At 41.0% G+C, this 24,826-nt stretch overlaps 1 protein-coding gene across 1 annotated transcript; it reads left to right on the top strand.

Annotated features, from left to right (window-relative positions):
* The first annotated feature begins 4,194 nt into the window (after positions 1-4,194).
* Positions 4,195-10,692, top strand: LOC138802748 (thymosin beta-15A homolog). The gene is made up of 3 exons (XM_069986376.1): positions 4,195-4,273; positions 8,801-8,905; positions 10,530-10,692. The coding sequence occupies exons 2-3, from the start codon at positions 8,806-8,808 to the stop codon at positions 10,568-10,570; spliced, it is 141 nt and encodes a 46-aa protein (XP_069842477.1). The 5' UTR covers positions 4,195-4,273; positions 8,801-8,805; the 3' UTR covers positions 10,571-10,692.
* Positions 10,693-24,826: the final 14,134 nt, after the last annotated feature.

Below are 24,826 nucleotides of genomic sequence, written 5' to 3'. Positions count from 1 at the left end.
CTTTCAAAATCTAACTCAACACTAGATGTAAAATAAAGCAAGTTTGCCATAGACCTTCATTATTTTTTTGCTGTTATCCTGCTGTAAAAGAAAGCTGAACTTACCAGAAATCCAGAACCAGTCTCCTGAAGGCAGATTTTCTGACTTGTAATGGTTAAAAAAAAAAACGGACCAAGGGTGGGTTCAGACTATGGAATTCTCGCGGATAAATTCTGCCGAATTCCATTGTCCGTACCCGTTCACGGCCGCGCGCCTCTCTGCCCATGCCATAGACATCATTCTATGAACGGGCAGATTCCGCATTCTGCCAAAAGAATTGGCACGTCAATTCTTTCAGCGGATAGCGGAATAAGCCGGCCCATAGAATGGTAACTATGGAGCCGGCGGAAAGGCGCGCGGCCGTGACCGTGTTCTAGCGATGGAATTTGGCTGAATTTATCCGCGAGAATTCCGTAGTCTGAACCCACTCTAAGGCCATGTCCACATTGCGTGAAACACCGGCTGTTTCACGCAAGTGAAGATCATCCCTGCCAGTACTGCAGTAGCGGCCAGATCATCTTCATCTCTGATGAATTGGGATGTGGGCGCTCAATGAAGCTGGATGGAATCCCGTCCGGAGCATATACACATAGTATATTCCATTAATTGAAATGCAACGTATGTTTTGCAAAAATCACGGCCGTTGTTGCAAGTTGCAAGTTTTGTGAACATGGCCTAACACAGGAATTCCAGCCAGTACAGAGAGTCCTGGCCATCAATCACATGACCGCCTTCTCTGTGAGTGCTCAGAATGCCTGGGATACACAGGACTTCTTGTTTTCCGACTATTTAAGGGGAAAAAAAGTCAGAAAACAGGTTTTCTCCATGATAACTAAAAAAAATAATGAATGTAAATTGCAGACTTGCTTTAAATCACATCTACTGTTGATTTAGATTATGAAAGTTATAGCGACATTGACACTTTAAGAGTTGTCCTTTCTCCCAATTGACCAGTCTTGGATCGCCACAATCACAGATACACAATGGGCGTTCTTCACTAATCAAAAAATCTAATTACTTACAATGGGAAAACCTGTCAAGCAAGAGGCCACATTTCTATGCACCTTTATGAGCCCAGAAAAGCTTTAAACACTGCTGAAGAGGCCACATCTGTCTGAAGACCTAACTCCATGGAATCTATCTGTCACGGCTAGAAGATATTGTAGCACACGCACACACACATCTTCTCCCATGTCCCTTGTGTATGATTGTTGGGATTTGCTGGTTCCTGAGGCTTGCAAAATTCAGCTTATCCAAAAGAGACTGCAGGTCTTTGTAGACCTTTGACTATCGGAAACCCTTAGATCCTTTTGCACATTGACGTGGTTTCTTCCATCTGAATCCATCTCGATACCCAAGGTAAGGCAAGTTGAAACATCTGCTGTGTTCTCCATTGCCATAGGTATGCCAAATCTATTAGTTACTATCAAGGTTTTCATCAAGGCCTCTAGGCAACACATGTAAGAAACACTGAAAATGTGGCGGCCATCACAACCCAAGCACTCATCATGGAAGCAACTTTCTGAATCGATTTTACACTCAGAACAGTGGCCCAAATATTTAAACAGTTTTAGAGCTCCCGGCATCATAATGAATGATGATGGCAGGAGTTCCGAGGTCTAGTCTGAAGTATACAGTCTGTGCACGGACTGTATATTGCAGACGCGTGAATGGCTCCTTACTTTTGTAAGGGGAGTTGCAACTACTACACCTCTCTGGTCAGAATCACTAGTCTCAATCTCCTCTTGCACACACTGCACATAAGTGAGGTGCGGTGGAGACACAAAAAAATGAGTTTTGCTGTAGTCAGTTCTAGTCTTAGCGCCGTATTACACGGCCCCGTATTCCAGTTCAGTAAGTGCTGATCTGCTAGATGCGCTTACTGAGCCCACTAAAAGGGTCAATAATCGTGCAGCAAGGGTTGTGTATTGTTAGTGATGTCCATGCAGCCCTTGCCTTAAGTGTAAAATAATAAATGTTATACATGCTCCCGGTGTTCTCCTATTCTTTGCCCGCAGCCGCCGCTGAAATTTCTGAGCTGGTCTCTGAAATGACAGGCCGCTTAGCCAATCACTGGCCACAGTAGTGTGCCATCTCACACAGTGATTGGCTAAGTGGCCTGTCACTTCAGAGACCGTCTCAGAAGTTCCATTGGCGGCTGTGAGCAGAAGCATGAACACCAGGGAGGGTGGACAGGTATGTATGACGTTTATTTTTTTTTTACACATTCATCAGTGATAATTGTTTTCATAGGCTTATTGTTGTCTTTATTACACTAAGCCATAATCTGCTAAATCGGTCTGATTAACGTTTGCTGTAATTCCACATTCATTCGCTGTAATTCCGCATTTGTTCCCTAATCGTTCAGTGTAATTCCAAATCGTTCCTTTCTTTGCAGGGATCAGATTGAGTAAACGATAGTTGTAACAATGGTAACTAACGACTATCATTCTGCGTAATGGTCCTTTTACACAGAACGATTATCGTTTGAATTTTCACAATAACAATCGCATTTGAGCAATAATCGTGTAAACACAGCGAACGATCAAGCGACGAGCGAGAAATTGTTTTTCTTGGTCTTCCAACATGTTCTCAAATCATCGTTGGTCATTTGCTGAAAATTCTCAGATCGCTTCGTGTAAACAGTCTTTCACATATTCATCCTCTGTGTGAGATGGGCTAAAGCGATCTTAAAACAATCGCAGTAACAATTTTTTTCAAACGATTTATCTTTTTGTCTAAACGCTGATCATTGTAAAAATAAAATCGTTGCCTCAAAATTGTTAAACGATCAACTGGCTGAATTATCGCTCCGTGTAAACGGACCATAATATGGTGATCAATTTCAGGTTAACAATAATCTCGTTTGCGTTCATTTATCATTAAAAAGAAGCTTCATCTAATAGGACCTTAAAGGGGTTGTCGAGTGAAAATCTTTTATTTTTCAAATCGACTGATATCAGAAAGTTATATAGATTTGTAATTTACTTCTATAAAAAAAAAATCTCAAGTCTTCCCATACTTATCAGCTGCTGTATGTCCTGCAGGAAATGTTTTATTTTCAGTCTGACAAAGTGCTCTCTGCTGACATCTCTGGCTGAGACAGGAACTCTGTCTCGGTTTTCTATGAATCCCCATAGAAAACCTCTCCTGCTCTGGACAGTTCCTGTCACGGCCAGAGATGTCAGCAGAGAGCACTGTGTCAGACTGAAAATAAAACATTTCCTGCAGGACATAAAGCAGCTAATAAGTATGGGAAGACTTTTGTCATTTACTTCTATTAAAAAAATCTAATCTATATAACTTTCTGACACCAGTTGATTTTAAAGAAAAATATTTTCACTGGACAACCCCTTTAAGATTCTTTCCTCTGGCTCTCTCTGGGAATCCTAGAGCAGTGGCTTCTTCTTTGCTGACCTTCTCTTCGGGTCATGTCGATATATGACACGTTTAACTGTTGATCTAAATACCTTTGTACCTTGTTTCTCCAGTCCCTTCACAAAGGTATTTGCTTTTTCTCTTGGACTGATTTGTATTATTTGCACAAAAATATATGAATCTTGAGAAAGAACGTGTTCCCTTCCTGCTTAGTATGATGTCGGTGAGGTCTCATAGAGTTTACACTTTGAAGACGGGACCTTCATTGTTTGTTTACCACACTTGTGGAGGTCCATAGAGTTTGTTTTCTTAGAATTTTCATAGAATTTTTTTTTATTTTCCTGTAATGTAAAGCAATTACCTTACACGACACGTCACTGATGTTATGATATCAGAAGCTTTTAATCCATGACAATGTCTTTTTGCCATTTTCCAAACTATTAAAAGTCACCTTGTATGTAAAATTCTGACCTGCTGGAATTCTGATATATTGAACTGTAAATGGAATGATCTGTATGGAAGTATTTGTTGGAAATTCGCTTGAGTCATCTACAAATTATCCTAAAGAACTTGCTAAAACTGGAGTTTGCCAGCGAGGAATCTCTGGAGGCGGGAAAAAAAAAAGAGTTTTGATGACTTTCGGTGTTATCTGGATCTGTCTATTTGCATGAAATGTAACCAGTAACAGACAGTGGCTGGAGGCTGAATTTTTTTTAGTTTGTTAAGGCGGGCTTTACCTGGGTGTGTGAACTGGACCCAATAAACATTGGAAGGTGTGTATTAAGCACAGCATATAAGACTGACGCCCAGCTCTCTGTGTGTTTTTTTGTGCTGGGCACAGAGAAAGCATCGCTGGGTAAGTGATATACATGGGACTGTTCTGCAGAGGACACTGTATATAGCTCATACACATATGGACTGATCTCAGACACTGAGAACGCTTCTTGCTGGGCTTTGTGGTTCATGCTGGGGCTGTGCTATATTGGTTATAGTAATTGTGGTCTGATTATGATATTATTATCTGACTAGTCCTGTACTTTCTGACATTAATACCTGGAGTGGACCTGTATCTGCTGTCTACAGACTCTAATCTAACACGTAAGCTAGCAGAGAGGTACGTGTACAGCTGCAGGGCGCGGCTGCCACCTGCCTCTGGATCTGTCTGTACAGGCAGCTAACTCCATTCTCTGAATACCAGGAGTGGCTATATATATATATATATATATATATATATATACCTTACTGTCTAACTGGCTTATTTGACTAATTTTGACTAATTTTATCTCATTGTTCTGAAGTTACGATGACGCTGCTTTCTGGGTATTATAGTTCCTCATAGCTAGAGCTGCAGGCTATGGTTTTACATTTTTATAGTGCAATAAGCTATTTTACTTGAAATTGGTTATGGGTATGTTCACACGTGTAGATTTTTTGGAACAGATCTGCAACTCATTTTATATACACTGATTGATTTTGGTGCAGAATCACTATATTTTCTGCATACTACAACAATATGTTGTAATTTTTCACAGCAACTTGGATTTATGTCATGTATTTTACTTAAATGGTATCTGGGCTTTTCTGACTATTATGCTCGGTGACATGTCACATGTTTTTATTTATTTGAAAAGTATATATATTTGTGTGTGCCACAACAGAGGGAACTTTGGTGAATATGGGGAAAAAGGGGCAGCACATTGAATGCGTATTTTGGTGCATTTTGTATTCTGAAAAACTCTAACTTGGCAGCAGTACATTCCTTGTGCAATTGTCATTTGTTAAAATTTCATGCACCAAACATGGGACTATTCAAATTGTCTCTGTATGGATAAAAAAAAATTCTGTACGGCCTCTTCCACAAGCAAATGGCAGTGCAGAGATTACCAGATTACATGTTACCATCACTAAAGCAAAACCTAAGGAATAGTATTCTAAAGGGTGCCCCCAGACACAGTTTTTTTGGCATTTTTCTAGCCTCCAAAAAACACCAGAAAAAAGATTATCTTGGCCTTTTTGACTTTAGGTGTGATTGCCTTTTTTTTGCCTTTGGCGTTTTTGAAGGCTTTACATTTTAACAAAAAGGCCAGAAAAATGTCCGCAGCCAGATGTTAGTAGGAAGTCAACCGAAATTTATAAAATGCCATACTTTATTCTTTTGTGGTGTTTTTCTCTCCTCTCTGGCGTTTTTTTGGCTCCGTGGTAGCTTTTCCAAAATGTAGCATACTGAAGGATGTGGCATTTTTTTCTGAGTTCATTGGAATCTCTTCTGTTCGTCTCAAAAACACCACTCTTGGAAGCTCACAAAAACTCCAAAGGCAAAAAAAAAGTAAAAAAAAATGCAATGCATCTTTGGCAGTTTTTCTGGCATTTTTTTAGGTTTTTTTGGGGGGGAGGCAAGAAAAACAACACAAAAGCTGTTTGCCACCCTAAGAGGTACATTCAAAATACTGGGTGTGACCTGCAAATCACACAAGCCATTAAAGAAACTCTGTACCCACAGTCTGACCCCCCCCCCCAAACCGGATAGCTGCTTTTAAACCAAAATCTGTCCTGGGGTCCATTCGGCAGGTGATGCAGTTATTGTCCTAAAAAAACAACTTTTAAACTTGCAGCCCCGTGCCCAACAGGAGTATCTGTGCCCTAACTTTGCACCACCCCTCCGTCCCTCCTCCCTACCCTCTTTATAATTAGGAATGCCACTGGAACATTTTCTCCTGTCTGAACATTGCACAGGTGCCTTAACGATCCAGCCCATGTTCAGTATTCACACAGCTGATTATTAGGAGGCAATCTGCCTGGAGCATTCCTAATGATGAGGAGGGCGGGGAGTAGGGACGCAGAGGGTGTGCCAGCCTAATGCATACACAATCTAAGCCCCGACCATTGGCCACAGGGCTGCCAGTTTAAAAGTTGTTTTTAGGACAATAACTGCATCACCTGCCGAACGGACCCCAGGACAGATCTTGGATTAAAAGCAGCTATCTGAAGGTACAAGTGGTTTGGGGGGGTCAGATTGTGGGTACAGAGTCACTTTAATATCTGTGGAAAAGTAACTGAGGCTTTGAAAACACAAAACTACCCAGCTTCTGTACTGTGACACTGTACTCTATCAGGGACATTTAAGATTGCTGCGCCCCTTGCTTACGCCAAGGAGAAGGTGCAGATTTGCCCCTTCTCCCTGGCGTATGCCAACTGTATCCTCTGCTCACCTGATGGGTGGGCAGTGGGAGATCGGCAAAGTGGGGAGGAGTTGTGGCCTTGTCCCACTCCAGGTTTACGCCGGGTTTAAGAACATCTGGTTAGACTTGACACTGCACACTACACTATTTTGTTATTACCACTGAGGTGGGGCATGTATATACATGTACAGTAACATGTTTTCGTCAGATTCTATAGCAGCTTACAGTTGACATTAAAGGAGAAGTCTGGCGAAATTCTTTATTAAAGTATTGTATTGCCCCCCCAAAAGTTATACAAATCACCAATGTACACATATTACAGGAAATATACATAAAGTTCTTTTTCCCTGCACTTACTACTGCATCAAAGCTTCACTTCCTGGATAAAATGGCGATGTCACGCCCCGACTGCCAGAGCTGTGCAGGCTGTGGCTGTTGAAGAGGATGATGGCAGGGGGACACTAAGGGACACAGGGCACTGGAGGGACACTGAGCATCCCTCTGCCATCATCCTGTCCAGCAGCCACAGCCCACACAGCTCTGGGAGTCGGGCGTGACATCGCCATTTTATCCAGGAAGTGACATCATCATGTTATCCAGGAAGTGAAGCCTTGATGCAGTAGTAAGTGCAGGGAAAAAAGCACTTTATAAGCATTTCCCATAACAAGTGTATATTGGTAATTTGTATAACTTTTGGGGGGAAAAAACAATACTTAAATAACATTTTTTGCTGGACTTCTCCTTTAACTCCTTTCAGGCTGCCATATATGTTTACTCTTATTTTATTGAGAAAGGTAACAAAGCCAAGACTGTCATATTATAAATTAACAACACAGATTAGGAAGGGGTAAAGAGAGCACGCTCAGGAGCTCAGGCTTCTCCATACATGGTGGGCGCCGGCTGCCACTAAAGACCAACATCAGCTATCACACTGATGCCAGCCATTAAACCCATTATACAGTATGCTCTGATCAATAGCAACTGTCAGACCTCTGATTGGCACCCCTGCAATGCAATTGGGGGCTGCTGATCCATTACCAAGACCTCCTTGTCTTCCATAATTGTACTGCCCGTACAGCCAGTCTGGCTGAAATACTGACGGCACACTGGTAACGTTTCATCTCTAATACGTTTGTATTTCAGATTCATATTATGGATTTATACTAAAACACTCCTGGTAAATAGGCCTTATGCCAAGTTTCTATATGTTGCAAAATAAAACCAAAACATATCATCCAGTCCCTCATTGCCAATCTGCCTAATACTTTTGAGATGGACTTGTCTAGGCATGGCCAGCTTAGCTAATCAGTGTGTACAGCTTCAGTTGGTGATTGGCTGATCAGGCTGTAACTACTGAGACAAGTCCGTAGGAAGCAGACAGGCAAGTATGGGACCGGACAATATCATTGTGAGAACTTCAGGGGACCCAGGTAGGTGAGCATGCCTTTTTTTATTCAAAAGCAACCACAACAACATAACTTGTAGCTCCTGGTTCCTAATGCAAAATCAGTAGAGATGAGCGAACCGGGTTCGGGTTCAAGTCCATCCGAACCCGAACTTTCGGCATTTGATTAGTGGTGGCTGCTGAAGTTGGATAAAGCCCTTAGGCTATGTGGAAAACATGGATATAGTCATTGGCTGTATCCATGTTCTCCAGACAAACTTAGAGCTTTATCCAAGTTCAGCAGCCACCGCTAATCAAATGCCGATCGTTCGGGTTCGGATGGACTCGAACCCGAACCCGGTTAGTTTATCTCTAAAAATCAGTAACAGAGCCCATATAATACTGGGATCATCTCATGTGGCAGAGAGGCCTTGAGACCTCCTCAATCACAAGGGCCCAGGTATGACTGCTACCTCCACATTTCCCAGAGCTGGAATAAAAATTCAGGGTATCTGCCAGAAAAGCACCCATCATGTATCTTGAAGATGGACTGTCAGAAAAATAAATGATCACTTACCAGCTTTTACGTAAAGGGATCTGTTTTTTAAAAGCAGAAAATGCTCTTTTCTAGTGTAATGGGGACTTTTTTTTTTTTTTTTGTTAATACGCTAAAAAAAACAACTTTGGAAGCAGTTTTCTTTTTTAGTTGTCCTGTTTGATGTGTTGTAAAGTAGGTATATGATCTGTCCTGTTTGTATATGTTTGTATACAATATACATCTGTGCTATGTGAATTATAAATCGATGTGGTTTTATTATAGTGACAATGGCCGATAAACCTGATGTATCCGAGGTGGAAAAATTTGATCGTAAGAAACTCCGTAAAACTAACACAGAGGAAAAAAACACATTACCTACTAAGGAAGGTGAGTACATCTGTGTGTAAGTTCTCTTCACATATCAGTAATGTTCATATCAATTTCTTTATGTTACTTTGGTAGCCTGTACGAAGTTCAACATTTTTGTTCACTTCCTGGCAACAAATTATAATACAAAGTATAAAGTATATAAAGGTGTGTTCCTAAGCAGGGCTGTATTAGCAGCATGCTTATTGCAGGGTAAAGGCTCAACCATATGTTTAAGGCTGGGTTCACACTATGTATATTTCAGGCTGTATTTGGTCCTCATGTCAGGTCCTCATAGCAACCAAAACAAGGAGTGGATTGAAAACCCAGAAAGGATCTGTTCACACAATGTTGAAATTGAGTGGATGGCCGCCATATAACAGTAAATAACGGCCATTATTTCAATATAACAGCCGTTGTTTTAAAATAACAGCAAATATTTGCTATTAAATGGCGGCCATCCACTCAATTACAACATTATGTGAACATAGCCTTTCTGTGTTTTCAATCCACTCCTGGTTTTGGTTGCTATACAGCCTCAAATATACGTAGTGTGAACCAGAGCTGATACTGTACGAATGAAATTCATGCATTGAACTAAGATTTTCCAAACCCCTGCAATATTAAATGTAAAGTCCCCCCCCCCCCCCCCCCGCCATAATTAATATTATCGGCAGGACCAAATCGCAACCTGATGGAGCAGCTGTACACATGCTCAACCACAACTCCCTTCACTATCTATGGGACTTCTGAACAGCAATGTTTGAAAGCCCCATAGAGAATAAATGGATGGGCTGTTAAGTATGTGTGCTCTCATTCAATTCACTCAGGAGACAATCACCGTAGTCTTTGATGTATTAAAAGCTTTCCTTCATCTGTTCACCATCTCAGCCTTATGTCTTAATACTCTCTTCCCCCAGCCCCTGTATGAACTATGTTTATATGGGAAATAAAGCTGTCTTGTATCTTTGAGGGAAAATTTCCAACCCCCCCCCCCCCCCCCCCTCAACCTGCACGCAATACCCCATCATGAGAATGTAAAACAGATTTTTTTTCTTTTCAAATTTATTATTTGCATGGAAATAAGTATTCAGACCCTTTACTGTGGTTTTGAAATTCACCTTTGGGGGCCTCCCATTTGGCTTGATCATTGTGTTTTTCTTTTCTATCTGGCCCAAGTTAGGCCTCTATGTGTCCCCATATAGTAGTTAGGCCCCTATAGGTCCTTGTATAGTGTTAGATATCCCCTTGTAGGTAGCCCCACTCCTAGTAAGCCCCCCCCCTTCAGGTAGTATTTCCCATGTAGGCATCCACCTATATGTAATTCCCCCCGGAAGTTAGTTCCCAGAGAATCTAGCGACCCCCATGTAGGCATCCTCTCCTTTGTAATTAACAAAAAAAACACACACCCATACTCACCTGTTCCTGCGCAGCCCACAGGCATCTTCCCTTTCTCCCTTCTCTGCAAGCATACGAGTGATGAGTGCCAGTAAGTATAAAGAAAGGAAATGCAGGTTAACAGAAGAATTTTCAGAAGTACTGCATAATTCCAACCACAATGTAGCTGCAACACCAATGTACCATGTATACTTACCCTACCATTATTTTAGCAAAGTTCTAATATATTGTTTTGTATATTTTACAGATATTGAACAGGAAAAAGGAGAAAAACCATGTGACTCTTAATCTCTTATGACTGTTTCTCTACTAAACCTGATGGCTTTGGAAAGCTGCCGAGCAACATGATTCTGCCAGAAATGAATACTCTGTAAACTTACTTTTATGTGATTAAATTTTTTTTTATTCAACTTTTTGGCATCTTTTTTTTCAGTGGTTACTTTACATCAATGTATTTTACAACTGAGATTAGTGAAGGAGAGAACCGCATCAAATCTCACAACACAAGTTTCAACACTAGCTGACTGTCTTCTGTAAGATAAGGCCCCATGCACATGACTGTATGCTTTTTGTAAATGTCTGCAAATACCGATCCATAGTCACCGGATTCACGCCTCTAGCTGTCCACTAATGTAGTTCTATGGCTCATCTATTGTATGCCGCAGTTGTGGATAACAATAGGGCATGTCCTATATTTTGTGGATTATTTCTATGGCACAGAAACACATTTGTAGATATATGTCAAAATTACAACTGTATAGGCCCACAAAACTATCTGTAAATAGAGCAATAGAGGCCTTAGAGGGAGACCAACTATCATTTACCCACCATTACCATACTTATAGTAAAGAGGTTATTCCAAAATAAAACGTTATCCCCATCTACAAGATAGGCTGTAACTGACTGATCAGTGGGGTCAAGCTGCTGGAACCCCCACCATTCACAGTGGGGTATGAATGCCCTAGACTGAGCTCACACTGCATTTAGTATTTTTATCTAACCTTTTGGTCCAACCACCGATAAATAAGCCGAAATCCGTAGCACACCATGGAGTTCAAGTCCAGTCGAACAGTGATTTACTCAAAGATAAAGCATCTAACAGTGACGCAAAGTTTCAGTCCTCACAATAGGACTATTTTCAAGCTTGAAAATAGTCCCGCTGTGAGGACCGAAACGTTGCATCACTGTTAGATGCTTTATCTTTAAATAAATCACTGTTGCCCCCCCCCCCCCCCCCAAAACTGCTTGTACCTTCGGATAGCTGCTTTTAATCCAAAGTTTAATCTAAAGTTATTGTCATAAAGAACAACTTTTAAGCTTGCAGCCCTGTGTCAAATTGGTGTGGCCTAGAGTGTCTATGCCCTCGGCTTGCACCACCCCTCCATCCCTCCTTTCTGCCCTCTTCATCATTAGGAATGCCCCAGACAGCATTTCTCTTATTCATCACTTGTCTGAAAACTGCACAGGTGCCTTAAATACCAGCACATGTGCAGTGATGATTAGGAGAAATGCTGCCTGAGGGCATTCATAATGGTGAAGAGGGCAGGGAGGAGGGATGGAGAGGCGGTGCAAGCCTGGGCACAGACACTCTAGGCCACGCCAATTTGACACAGGGCTGCTAGTTTAAAAGTAGTTTTTTTTTTTTACGAATAACTGCATCACCTGCCGAACGGACCCCAGGACAGATCTTGGATTAAAAGCAGCAATTCAAAGTTACAAGCGGTTTGGGGGAGTCAGATTGTGGGTACAGAGTCACTTTCAATCTCATGGTGTGCTGTGGATTTTGGCTTTTTATTTTAATGAGGTTATACTGCAAAATAATATAACGTTAATAAATAAATGTATTAAACCCTTCACGTCAGCCATACAGCTATATATGTCAGCTGAAGTTAATGGGGGAACGGAGCGCAGCTGGAGTTGTATACTTACTGTACCTTCTGTCACTGCCGAAGTCTATGTCACGGCTCAGACAGACTATTAGCAGAGTACTGATCTCACTGATCTATGCAATGCTATAGATTGCAATTCATTGCATAGCTCAGTATTAGCAATCTAACCATTGTTTTGAATGAAAAAAAACAAACAGAAAATAACATTTTTTTTAAATATATAAAAAACCATAAAAGTTCAAATCACCCCATTTAAAAAAAAAAAAAGTAACCGAAAAATTTGCCAAATATATCTGGTATTGCTGCATGCAGAATTATCTGATCCATTAAAATATAATGTTGTTAATCTCGCATGAAAAATGGCATAAAGAAAAAAAAATGAAATGCTAAAATTGCTGATTTTTGGTTGTATCATACATGAGGAAAACAATTAATAAAAAGATTAAAAAGTCCCATCTAAACCAAAATAGTAACAATAAAAACTGTGGATCATGTTGCAAAGATACAGCCCTCATATGGTTCTGTATGTAGAAAAACAAGAGTTATGGGTTTTAGAAGGCATGGAGGAAAAAATGAAAATGGAAGAGTGAAAGTAAACCCGGGCACAAAGAGGTTAAAAGAAAAAGAAAACAGTAGTACCTCTGAAGTACCTCTTTAAGACTGGCATCTGCAGCATGCCCATTCTTGCAGCATCCTTTTTGCAGATCCACTGTGGATTTACTGCAATTTTTTCCCTCTACTTCAATGTAGTCCAAATTCAGTGTTATGGATTTGGCTGCAGAAATGCTGCTGATTTGCCATTGCAGATTTACATGTAGTTGATGAAAATCCGTGGAAAAAAGCCTAAGGCTGGGTTCATACTACATTTTTGCAATCCATTTTTTCCATCGTTTTTTTGCAAAAAATGGATGGAAAAAAACGCATGCAGTTGTGTGCATCCGTGATGATCTGTTTTTCCATTGACTTCCATTATAAAAAAGGATCAAAACTGATGCATTTTGATCATTTTTTACATGGAAGTCAATGGAAAAACGGATCAAAATGGATGCACACAATTGCATCTGTTTTTTTGCAAAAAAAAAAACATTGCAAAAACGTAGCGTGAACCTATGGGTTTACTTTATTTCATTTCAGAACTATTGGATCTTCCTCAACCCAACATGGGACTTGCATGTATAACAGATGTGGGCACAGTGTGGTGCCCAAAAGGAAGATGGGTGGAGTAGTAAAGGGCAGCTGAGGCTGGTAATCTCTCAGGTAAAATATACTGTGATATCACATGAGGCTTTGTGGTTGGTTAATCTGGTAGACCTGTGCAACTTTTAAAACAGAGAGGTCAGCACAATATAGTAAGTCCTTGACCTGGGGTTCATTTGTTGAGGTGTCTGGAGATATATTGGCATGGCCAGCCTTAGGCTTCATGGTGCCCTGTGCAAAATTCAATAAGAAGCGAGACATGCGGGGGCAATCCTGGAACAGTGAGACCAGTGTTCCCCAAGCGCCGCCTCTCCGGCTGCGGCAGGTAATGTTACAAAAGGTATCTGATTTGCCCAAAGCACCAATCACAGCTTGGCTTTTAATTCTAAAACTACAAATCAGATTTCAGTTTTGTCCTCAAACTTATTAACCTGCTCAGTGATTGTATACAGTATGATGTTCTATCTCACAAACATGGTGGTTGCCTGGATACTAGTGAGGCCTAATACCTGTAATTGCCTGGATACTAGTGAGGCCTAATACCTGTAATTGCCTGAATACTAGTAAGGCCTAATACCTGTAATTGCCTGGATACTAGTGAGGCCTAATACCTGTAATTGCCTGGATACCAGTGAGGCCTAATACCTGTAATTGCCTGAATACTAGTAAGGCCTAATACCTGTAATTGCCTGAATACTAGTGAGGCCTAGTACCTGTAATTGCCTGGATACTAGTGAGGCCTAATACCTGTAATTGCCTGGATACTAGTAAGGCCTAATACCTGTAATTGCCTGAATACTAGTAAGGCCTAATACCTGTAATTGCCTGAATACTAGTAAGGCCTAATACCTGTAATTGCCTGGATACTAGTGAGGCCTAATACCTGTAATTGCCTGGATACTAGTGAGGCCTAATACCTGTAATTGCCTGGATACTAGTGAGGCCTAATACCTGTAATTGCCTGGATACCAGTAAAGCCTAATACCTGTAATTGCCTGAATACTAGTAAGGCCTAATACCTGTAATTGCCTGAATACTAGTGAGGCCTAGTACCTGTAATTGCCTGGATACTAGTAAGGCCTAATACCTGTAATTGCCTGAATACTAGTAAGGCCTAATACCTGTAATTGCCTGAATACTAGTAAGGCCTAATACCTGTAATTGCCTGGATACTAGTGAGGCCTAATACCTGTAATTGCCTGGATACTAGTGAGGCCTAATACCTGTAATTGCCTGGATACTAGTGAGGCCTAATACCTGTAATTGCCTGGATACTAGTGAGGCCTAATACCTGTAATTGCCTGGATACCAGTAAAGCCTAATACCTGTAATTGCCTGAATACTAGTAAGGCCTAATACCTGTAATTGCCTGAATACTAGTGAGGCCTAGTACCTGTAATTGCCTGGATACTAGTAAGGCCTAATACCTGTAATTGCCTGAATACTAGTAAGGCCTAATACCTGTAATTGCCTGAATACTAGTAAGGCCTAATACCTGTAATTGCCTGGATACTAGTGAGGCCTAATACCTGTAATTGCCTGGATACTAGTGAGGCCTAATACCTGTAATAGCCTGAATACTAGTGAGGCCTAATACCTGTAATTGCCTGAATCATAGTGAGGCCTAATACCTGTAATTGCCTGGATACTAGTGAGGCCTAGTACCTGTAATTGCCTGAATACTAGTGAGGCCTAATACCTGTAATTGCCTGAATACTAGTGAGGCCTAGTACCTGTAATTGCCTGGATACTAGTGAGGCCTAATACCTGTAATTGCCTGGATACTAGTGAGGCCTAATACCTGTAATTGCCTGAATACTAGTGAGGCCTAATACCTGTAATTGCCTGGATACTAGTGAGGCCTAGTACCTTTAATTGCCTGAATACTAGTGAGGCCTAGTACCTGTAATTGCCTGGATACTAGTGAGGCCTAATACCTGTAATTGCCTGAATACTAGTGAGGCCTAGTACCTGTAATTGCCTGGATACTAGTGAGGCCTAATACCTGTAATTGCCTGGATACTAGTGAGGCCTAATACCTGTAATTGCCTGAATACTAGTGAGGCCTAATACCTGTAATTGCCTGGATACTAGTGAGGTCTAATACCTGTAATTGCCTGAATACTAGTGAGGCCTAATACCTGTAATTGCCTGGATACTAGTGAGGCCTAATACCTGTAATTGCCTGAATACTAGTGAGGCCTAGTACCTGTAATTGCCTGGATACTAGTAATGCCTAATACCTGTGATTGCCTGAATATTAGTAAGGCCTAATACCTGTAATTGCCTGAATACTAGTAAGGCCTAATACCTGTAATTGCCTGGATACTAGTGAGGCCTAATACCTGTAATTGCCTGGATACTAGTGAGGCCTAATACCTGTAATAGCCTGAATACTAGTGAGGCCTAATACCTGTAATTGCCTGAATCATAGTGAGGCCTAATACCTGTAATTGCCTGGATACTAGTGAGGCCTAGTACCTGTAATTGCCTGAATACTAGTGAGGCCTAATACCTGTAATTGCCTGAATACTAGTGAGGCCTAGTACCTGTAATTGCCTGGATACTAGTGAGGCCTAATACCTGTAATTGCCTGGATACTAGTGAGGCCTAATACCTGTAATTGCCTGAATACTAGTGAGGCCTAATACCTGTAATTGCCTGGATACTAGTGAGGCCTAGTACCTTTAATTGCCTGAATACTAGTGAGGCCTAGTACCTGTAATTGCCTGGATACTAGTGAGGCCTAATACCTGTAATTGCCTGAATACTAGTGAGGCCTAGTACCTGTAATTGCCTGGATACTAGTGAGGCCTAATACCTGTAATTGCCTGGATACTAGTGAGGCCTAATACCTGTAATTGCCTGAATACTAGTGAGGCCTAATACCTGTAATTGCCTGGATACTAGTGAGGTCTAATACCTGTAATTGCCTGAATACTAGTGAGGCCTAATACCTGTAATTGCCTGGATACTAGTGAGGCCTAATACCTGTAATTGCCTGAATACTAGTGAGGCCTAGTACCTGTAATTGCCTGGATACTAGTAATGCCTAATACCTGTGATTGCCTGAATATTAGTAAGGCCTAATACCTGTAATTGCCTGAATACTAGTAAGGCCTAATACCCGTAATTGCCTGGATACTAGTGTTAAGGTTAAATTTATATGTTGACCTCTTTCTATGGAGAGAAGCCAAAAACCCAGGTAAAGGATGGTTTTTTAATTATATCTAGAGGTGGAACCTGCAGTGTTCCCACTCGTTACTTATACGTCACTGACACAGATAAGACATTGTATCATGATTATAAGCCTGGAGAAAATGGCCCAAGTTTTATTATGGTAATCACATTTTATAGACAGATAAAATATAGGGTGTTAACAAATGCTAATAAGGCATAGATGAGGCGGTGCTAGTGATTTAGATATTCAGTCATGCGCAATGGCATCTATATTAGTATTCATTATTATTATTCAAAAAGGTTAGAACAATACATTCTTTGCAATGATACTTTCACATTATTCCCACTGTAACAGACAGGCAACTTTCCTCTGAGAATGGCCTTGAACGCTGATAAACATGTCTCTGAGTGAAATAGTTCTTGAGACAAAACATTCTTTCTAGTGTCCATATCAGAAGTTTTCCAAGGTAAGAAATGTTCTAACTATACGTTAACCCTATCAGGGACTCTCTAATGTGCTGGAGCTTCTGAGCAAGAGGCCTATATATATGTGTAGTCATATAGGTACGGTGCAGGTAGGTAAAATCGCATATCCTGGCCTTATCAGTCCCCCATTTGACATCCGTGAAGCCTTGGACTGGAATCACTGTGGTTGGTACATAGCCAGAGGTTCCAAAGATACTGTCTGAGCCGCGGGTTGCTCAGGGGTCACATCTTCTCCATAGGGTGAACCCATCCTCCAAGTACTTGTCCAGCATCCAACCTCCAGAAATGTCCAGGCGACACAGATTTCAAGAGAACCGGAAAAGGAAGAGAAAACACAGTTAGTTACTCTTTATCTAAGAATTGATCTTCTCCTCTTTCGAGGTTTTATGTGAAAGAAAATACACATGAACACTTTTACTGACAAACAGATCAGTATTATGCATAAGACCACTTGGATGAGACCCTGAAGGACTCCCATTAGTTTATGGGCATCACCATAGGATAGACAAAAATAGTACCATGCATTTTATTGAAAGTTATAGATGGCGGAACAAACTTACAGCAGATGAGGTAGGTAGATCTGCAATAACCGAAAGAAAATACTAAACAATGGGTGAGTCTGTACAGTATACATCAATATACAGCTTAGTTACAACAAAACGAATAAAAGCTTATTATCAATACCCAAACTAATATATGTATATATGACAAATACCTCTCTTGATTTTTTAATATCCAAAATAACCAAACCTTATTGTCTTATTACTGCATATAACAGACGTGACTCTATCACAAGGACTCTACCACTTCGGTATCATGTGGGGTTTGGAAAGTCACAACAACTAACTTTAAAAAGTTTTTGAAAAGAAAAAACTTTAGATGTGAGCAAGTCTTATCTCATGGCAAAAGCAAAATGAAAAGTTGATTGATACATAAAAAATGCAATAAAATCTCCACAATGTGACCTACTATGTAACCATTAGATTCACTTATAATAACCAATTAGTGAATTCACACTCTTCAATAAGGGATTCTCAAAATTTCCACTTCTTTTTAGTCTTTTTACTTCATTTTGTACCTAGAAAACGTCTTTATGATTAGATCACACAGGTCTAATGACTGGTCGCATGGTCACATCTCTTCCTGTAAATAATCATATAATATAATACATACACCAATAATATGAAGTAACTGGGCGCTTATTACCGATATAATATTTGGATCCTACTGAATTGTCTCTTGTCTCCCTGAGATCATTACATATTACACATAAAATAACCACCATAGAAATAAAAGCAAAGTGTAAACAATACATCACCTAAGGTTTCAAAGCCTTTTTATGAGAATAATATATATCATATGATCCTTTTTGTAATAGTAGCATTGGTATGGATCCTTTATCCTTAAACCTATCTTTTGACTGACAGGCCTCTTTACAGACACTTGGACTCTTGGCCTCAGTTATATCGCTTCTTTTAAGGCCACTAGTATCACCTCAGACATTGGCTTTGTTTTCTCCCATAGCTTTGGCTGACCTGTAAAGAAGACACCAGTACAGACAAGGACATACCTATATGGACCACCTGTGGCAGGTGGATGACGTCCACTTACATTCCCTGAAACGGGCAGGAAGATGACAGACTATGCAGACAGGCACTTTACGGTGTTACTTACAGTAGGTTATGACAGGTGTAGATAATACAGCCGTACACAACCCTCTCTGCTATATTTGGTGTCCCCTGGGCCGCCCAATGTGAGGATACTATACACCACATTACACATGGCTTCCTTCTGCTGGTTTTGTCAGATAACTTACAGTGGGATACAAGGCAGGCGGCAAACACAGTTACTTACTGTCTGACGCCATCTTTACCCTGTACCTCCTCTCCATCCGCTGGTCTCACAGCTTGTCACTGATTGTCTCTGGAAAAGACTTAAAAACAAACAGATCCACATCTCCCCTCCACCTGTACACTATGTACGGTTACCTCAGGAAGAGACCGGAAACATCTCCCCATTCCCTTGTACGCTTTGTACGCGGTTACCTTGGGAAGAGCACAGAAACCACCACATCACCAGCTTCATCCATCATCCATCACCCTTTTTGGCATCAGGGTTTGTCTGCGTGAACGTTGCGTCAGCCGCTCTATGGCAGCTTTTCTTCTTCTTTGAACAGTTTTTTGTTTTTTCTACAAGTGTTTTTGGTAAGCCCAGGGATCAAACAAATCTCTAATTTGCCAATTAACCCATAATAGTGGGCTTCATATAGACATCTGCACAGTTACCTCCAACCATCTTACATGTCTCAGTGATTGTCCTCACCTCCAGCTTATGGCAGGAGCGGTTTCTGCAGTGGAACGTCACGCTGCATGGCGGTCACCAAATATCCTTGCGTCTTGTGTCATCCATCTTTGAAAAGTCTGGTATAATCTACAATGAAAACTTTTAAACTTTCATTAATATTGGGCTTTCAATTACATTTTCATGTTTCCCAATTTAAAATATCAAACACAATAAGTTAAAAAGTTTGTACGGTGTTTAAAAATTTTTTTTTAAAACAATTTAAAAACATCAAAATGGGCTACTCCCATTTCCATTTACATCTATCCCCTCCCCCATTTGAATCTACATCAAGAGTCAACAGATATGCTGGATTCAATGCACTTAGCACAAGATATATATATATATTGGGGGGCATAAGGAGTGCAGACTGGAGCCATGGATATGGGTTTGGCTTTACTAGTGATAAGACAATATATAAATATAGTCATGAGCCAGTTTGCTATAATCATCACAAAACTGTTACCCCTAAAAATAACAAATAAAAATAATTAAACATTGTACACTCGTCCCATATTAACCTTCTTTTGATAAAAAAAATTAAATAAAACACACCTTAAAGATGAAATGTAAAACATACAGTATATAGAATAATTCTTTTTGTCAGAACCTTCAGCTTAATTTGTACCATCATTAGCTGAAATGAATCCATTCCTCCTGTAAGCGTCTCTTATCAGTAAGCAGAACGCTCTGTACCTCACTTCTAACCTTGAGCAGTGAGCAGTAAAATCATAGATACAAGAGTTAAAACTTCTTGGAAGTTTTTTTTTTTTTTTTTCTAAACATCCTTGAAGTTACAGAAGATATCAGATGTGCTCCTATACACCAGACTGTAACCTTGGACAGTGACACACATACTTATTACTTAGTAGGAAAAAAAACAATTTGCGTAGAACTTATTAGGATAGATGTGATGTGTACACATATATACACACACACATATATATATATATATATATATATATATATATATATATATAAAGACTTGTTAAATAAAGTTACATAGAAATATATATTACAGTAGTAAGTTACTACTCCGGGCTCTTAATAAGTGCACAAAATTCTGCGTTTGATCTTTACCAATTATCACTTTTCTCTTGACATTCCTAATAAAACGTGCTTTTTCCCTCTAACTCCTACTGACACTTCCGTATAACAATCTTATACAATAATAGGTCTACTAGACCTGATTCCTTCAAACAGTCTCTATACTTTTCCTTTCATCAAACCTTTGTCTAACTTTCTTCACCATCAGGTAATAATATTTATTAATAAATGTGCAAAACAGTTGTTAGACTCTATCGGAGAGTCCTGTGCCCGCCCCCTCAGTGACACTAAGCAGTATGGGCGGGGGACAGAAATGCCAGGAGCTAAAATGGCCACCGGACTAGATAACCGGATATAGGGGTGTTGGCTTAGGGCATGGTTTTGAGACGTCACAATTATAATACAGACGTGGATGATATGGGGAGTGGTTGGCTTTCCGTCGCCATCTTTGAGGGCTGATTACAGAAAAAATGGCGTACACAAATAAGCAAATGTTCCACGGTCGGGACAACAGAAAATGATCAACATTTTTTAACACGTAACATATTTCTAAAGGGGAACACCAACTTAGTAAAACTGGCTGAAATACAACAGTATATAATGTAGGAGAGGACATTACACTCCCTTTGTAGCCGCTTAAGGGAGAGACCTTGTACAAATCAAAATAAAACAAGACAAAATATCTCATGTGCCAAATCATTGTATGCTGCTACACTATGCAGCCTTCATTAACCTCTTCAGCTCTCTCAGTACTGTATCTAGCAATGAGCTGGACTGTTCTCCTTGTCTGAGTACGTGGCTTTGTACTCAGACACTTACATGGCACTGTACACTATTTGAATTTAGGCTGCCCACTTCAAAAGGCATTGGTCTTACTATCAGGTCAGGGGCACTTTAAATCAAAGTAACTACTTCAACAGCCGACCAAGGGGAAGATTCCTGCAGAACAAAGGGTCTATACGCCACCATTGGAGGTAGGTTGGCTTTTTGCAGGGTCTGGGGTTTGTATACAGATATAAACTGGGTACAATGGTGTAACATAATGATGTGGCTTGGGCCGGCCACACACACTACAATATTCTGTCTTATCTAGATATTGTTGGTCACCGGCACATGTCCACCCAGCTGGACCTGTGCTTCCCACCCATTATCCTAAATGTTTTCCTTCTATCTGACCCTCTGGCTCTCATCTCTCTACTCCACACCCTCCTCTCTTAGAACTCTAATCCTTGATTCCCCCTTAGGGATAGTACTTACATTGACCCTAAGGTTCCTGGAAATTCCAAGGACCCATTTGCCCTGCATGTTACATGTAGGTCTGGTTACCTACCTACAAGGCAAAAATAAGTGTGCACAGGAGTGTAAGGGGTTTCCCAGGTATTGGTCAGAGAGCCAGAGGTTGGTGGGGCTAAGGCATGCATCTGTCTTCATATCAAACCTCCTAAAGATCTGTTCTAGATCTTGCACTGCATCTTCTCATGCCCATCGCTAACTATCTTCCTTAGCTTCACATCAGCTTCACATAAACTTCTTCTGGAGACTGGTGATCCCTTCTTTTAGTGAATAACTGTCTCATCCTTGCTCAGCTAATCCCTAGGTAGCGTATTGGGGAACGAAACCTAAACCTTAGGTCTTAACAAGCACAGCCGCTATAGGCCCAGTGACACACTATGGCGACGCACTACAGCAACCTACTGTCCCTCGTTGCTAATTCCTCCTAGGGGGCAAGGGGGTAAGTCACAGATCTTCTGACCTGCTCTCTACCACAGTACAAGCACAAATAATGGGATCAATACAAGTATTGTTCCCGCTGCTCGAGACAGATATCACTTATCAGGAACCCGTTCACTCCAAAAGTTATGCGCCTTCTGTCTGTGACCTTGCAGCTGTTCTCGATGTTATGCTGTATTACAGGGGTTAAGCATTAATCACAGCCTCCCCGTAAGGACGCAGAAGTGATCATGTTCGGCAATCCCTTTCCTTAATTCAGCATAAATACAGCAACAGCTTATCTCAATCACACAACAGTTTGCGACGGCAATGCAGCACTTTTACCTTGTCCTATCCTGGGTTACAACAAATAACAAATAGACTCAGCTTTACAAATATATAGAGAACACAGGTGACGGGAATCTGATTAGATCCGTTCCCCTGAGGCACAGATAGTACGTAAGAAAGGAAAGTCTTTCTTACCTGGCCAGTTATATCTGCGCGTCCGATGACGGATAAATCACCACATCCCGTCTATCTGCGTTCTGGTTTGCAAGAGGCTGAGTCCCTGCCAAGGGCGCCAAATGTTAAGGTTAAATTTATATGTTGACCTCTCTCTATGGAGAGAAGCCAAAAACCCAGGTAAAGGATGGTTTTTTAATTATATCTAGAGTTGGAATCCTGCAGTATTACCAGCTCGTTACTTATACGTCATGGACACAGATAAGACAATGTATCATGATTATAAGCCTGGAGAAAATGGCCCAAGTTTTATTATGGTAATCACATTTTATAGACAGATAAAATATAGGGTGGTAACAAATGCTAATAAGGCATAGATGAGGCGGTGCTAGTGATTTAGATATTCAGTCATGCGCAATGGCATCTATATTAGTATTCATTATTATTATTCAAAAAGGTTAGAAAGGTTAGAAAAATACATTCTCTGCAAAGATACTTTCACATTATTCCCACTGTAACAGACAGGCAACTTTCCTCTCAGAATGGCCTTGAACGCTGATAAAGATGTCTCTGAGGGAAATAGTTCTTGAGACAAAACATTCTTTCTAGTGTCCATATCAGAAGTTTTCCAAGGTAAGAAATGTTCTAACTATACGTTAACCCTATCAGGGACTCTCTAATGTGCTGGAGCTTCTGAGCAAGAGGCCTATATATATGTGTAGTCATATAGGTACGGTGCAGGTAGGTAAAATCGCATATCCTGGCCTTATCACTAGTGAGGCCTAATACCTGTAATTGCCTGGATACTAGTGAGGCCAAGTACCTGTGGTTGCCTGAATCCTAGTGAGGCCTAATACCTGTAATTGCCTGGATACTAGTGAGGCCTAATACCTGTAATTGCCTGAATACTAGTGAGGCCTAATACCTGTAATTGCCTGAATCCTAGTGAGGCCTAATACCTGTAATTGCCTGGATACTAGTGAGGCCTAATACCTGTAATTGCCTGGATACTAGTGAGGCCTAATACCTGTAATTGCCTGAATACTAGTGAGGCCTAGTACCTGTAATTGCCTGGATACTAGTGAGGGCTAATACCTGTAATTGCCTGGATACTAGTGAGGCCTAATACCTGTAATTGCCTGAATACTAGTGAGGCCTAATACCTGTAATTGCCTGGATACTAGTGAGGCCTAATACCTGTAATTGCCTGAATACTAGTGAGGCCTAATACCTGTAATTGCCTGGATACTAGTGAGGCCTAATACCTGTAGTTGCCAGAATACCAATTAAGCCTACCACCTGCTGTTGCCTGGATACCAGTGAGACCTAGTATCTGTAGTTGCCTGGATACGGGTAAGACTTTGCACCTGTAGTTGCCTAGATACCAGTGAGACCTAGTACCTGTGGTTGCCTGGATACTAGTGATAAATAAAATACAAGGGGACAGCGCTCCATAGCGTGGATCAATGATATACAAGAATAGGGAGGAATCAGTGTGTCAGGAGACTCTCACCTGGTGGGGTTGTGCTATAGATAGAGGCACAACACTCATCAAAGCATGTGTGAAAAGGACCGCAGCCACTCCCGCTATCCCAAAGGAATAATCAATGTAAAAACCTCCAACACCACAAATCACGGATCAAGGGGCGCAGGTCCAGAGAGAAATGATGGAAATAGGGTATAGGAAAGTTTAATAAGACCCCATATTGAGGCCTAGTACCTGTAGTTGTCAGGATACCAATGAAGCCTACCACCGGCTGTTGCCTGGATACCAGTGAGACCTAGTATCTGTACTTGCCTGGATACAGTGAGTCTTAGTACCTCTTGTTGCTTGGATACCAATGAGGCCTAGTACCTGTGGTTGCCTGGTTACCAGAGTGACCTATTACCTGTGGTTGCCTAGATACCGGTAAGTGTTAGTACCTGAAGTTGCCTGGATACTGGTGAAGTCTAGTACCTGTGGTTGCCTGGTTACCAGTGAGGTCTAGTGGCTGTGGTTGCCTGGTTACCAGTAAGGCCTAGTACCTGTAGTTGCCTGGATACCGGGGATACCTAGTACCTGTAGTTGTCTGGATACCAGTAAGTCCTAGGACTAGAGATGAGTGAATTTACAGTACAAACGAAGCGCATCACTTTGTTAGCTCGGCAATCTGCTTATCAGCCGGCTGCCTTTAAAGTGTGTGCCGCTCCACTCCGGGTGCCTGGAAAAGCTGGATCCAGTCCTGGGAGAAGT

The sequence above is a fragment of the Dendropsophus ebraccatus genome, chromosome 10 (genome assembly GCF_027789765.1).
Source record: "Dendropsophus ebraccatus isolate aDenEbr1 chromosome 10, aDenEbr1.pat, whole genome shotgun sequence".
Classification (NCBI taxonomy): Eukaryota; Metazoa; Chordata; class Amphibia; order Anura; family Hylidae; genus Dendropsophus; species Dendropsophus ebraccatus.
Note: the sequence above shows the minus strand (reverse complement) of the source record. Positions and strands in the feature narration are given on the sequence as shown.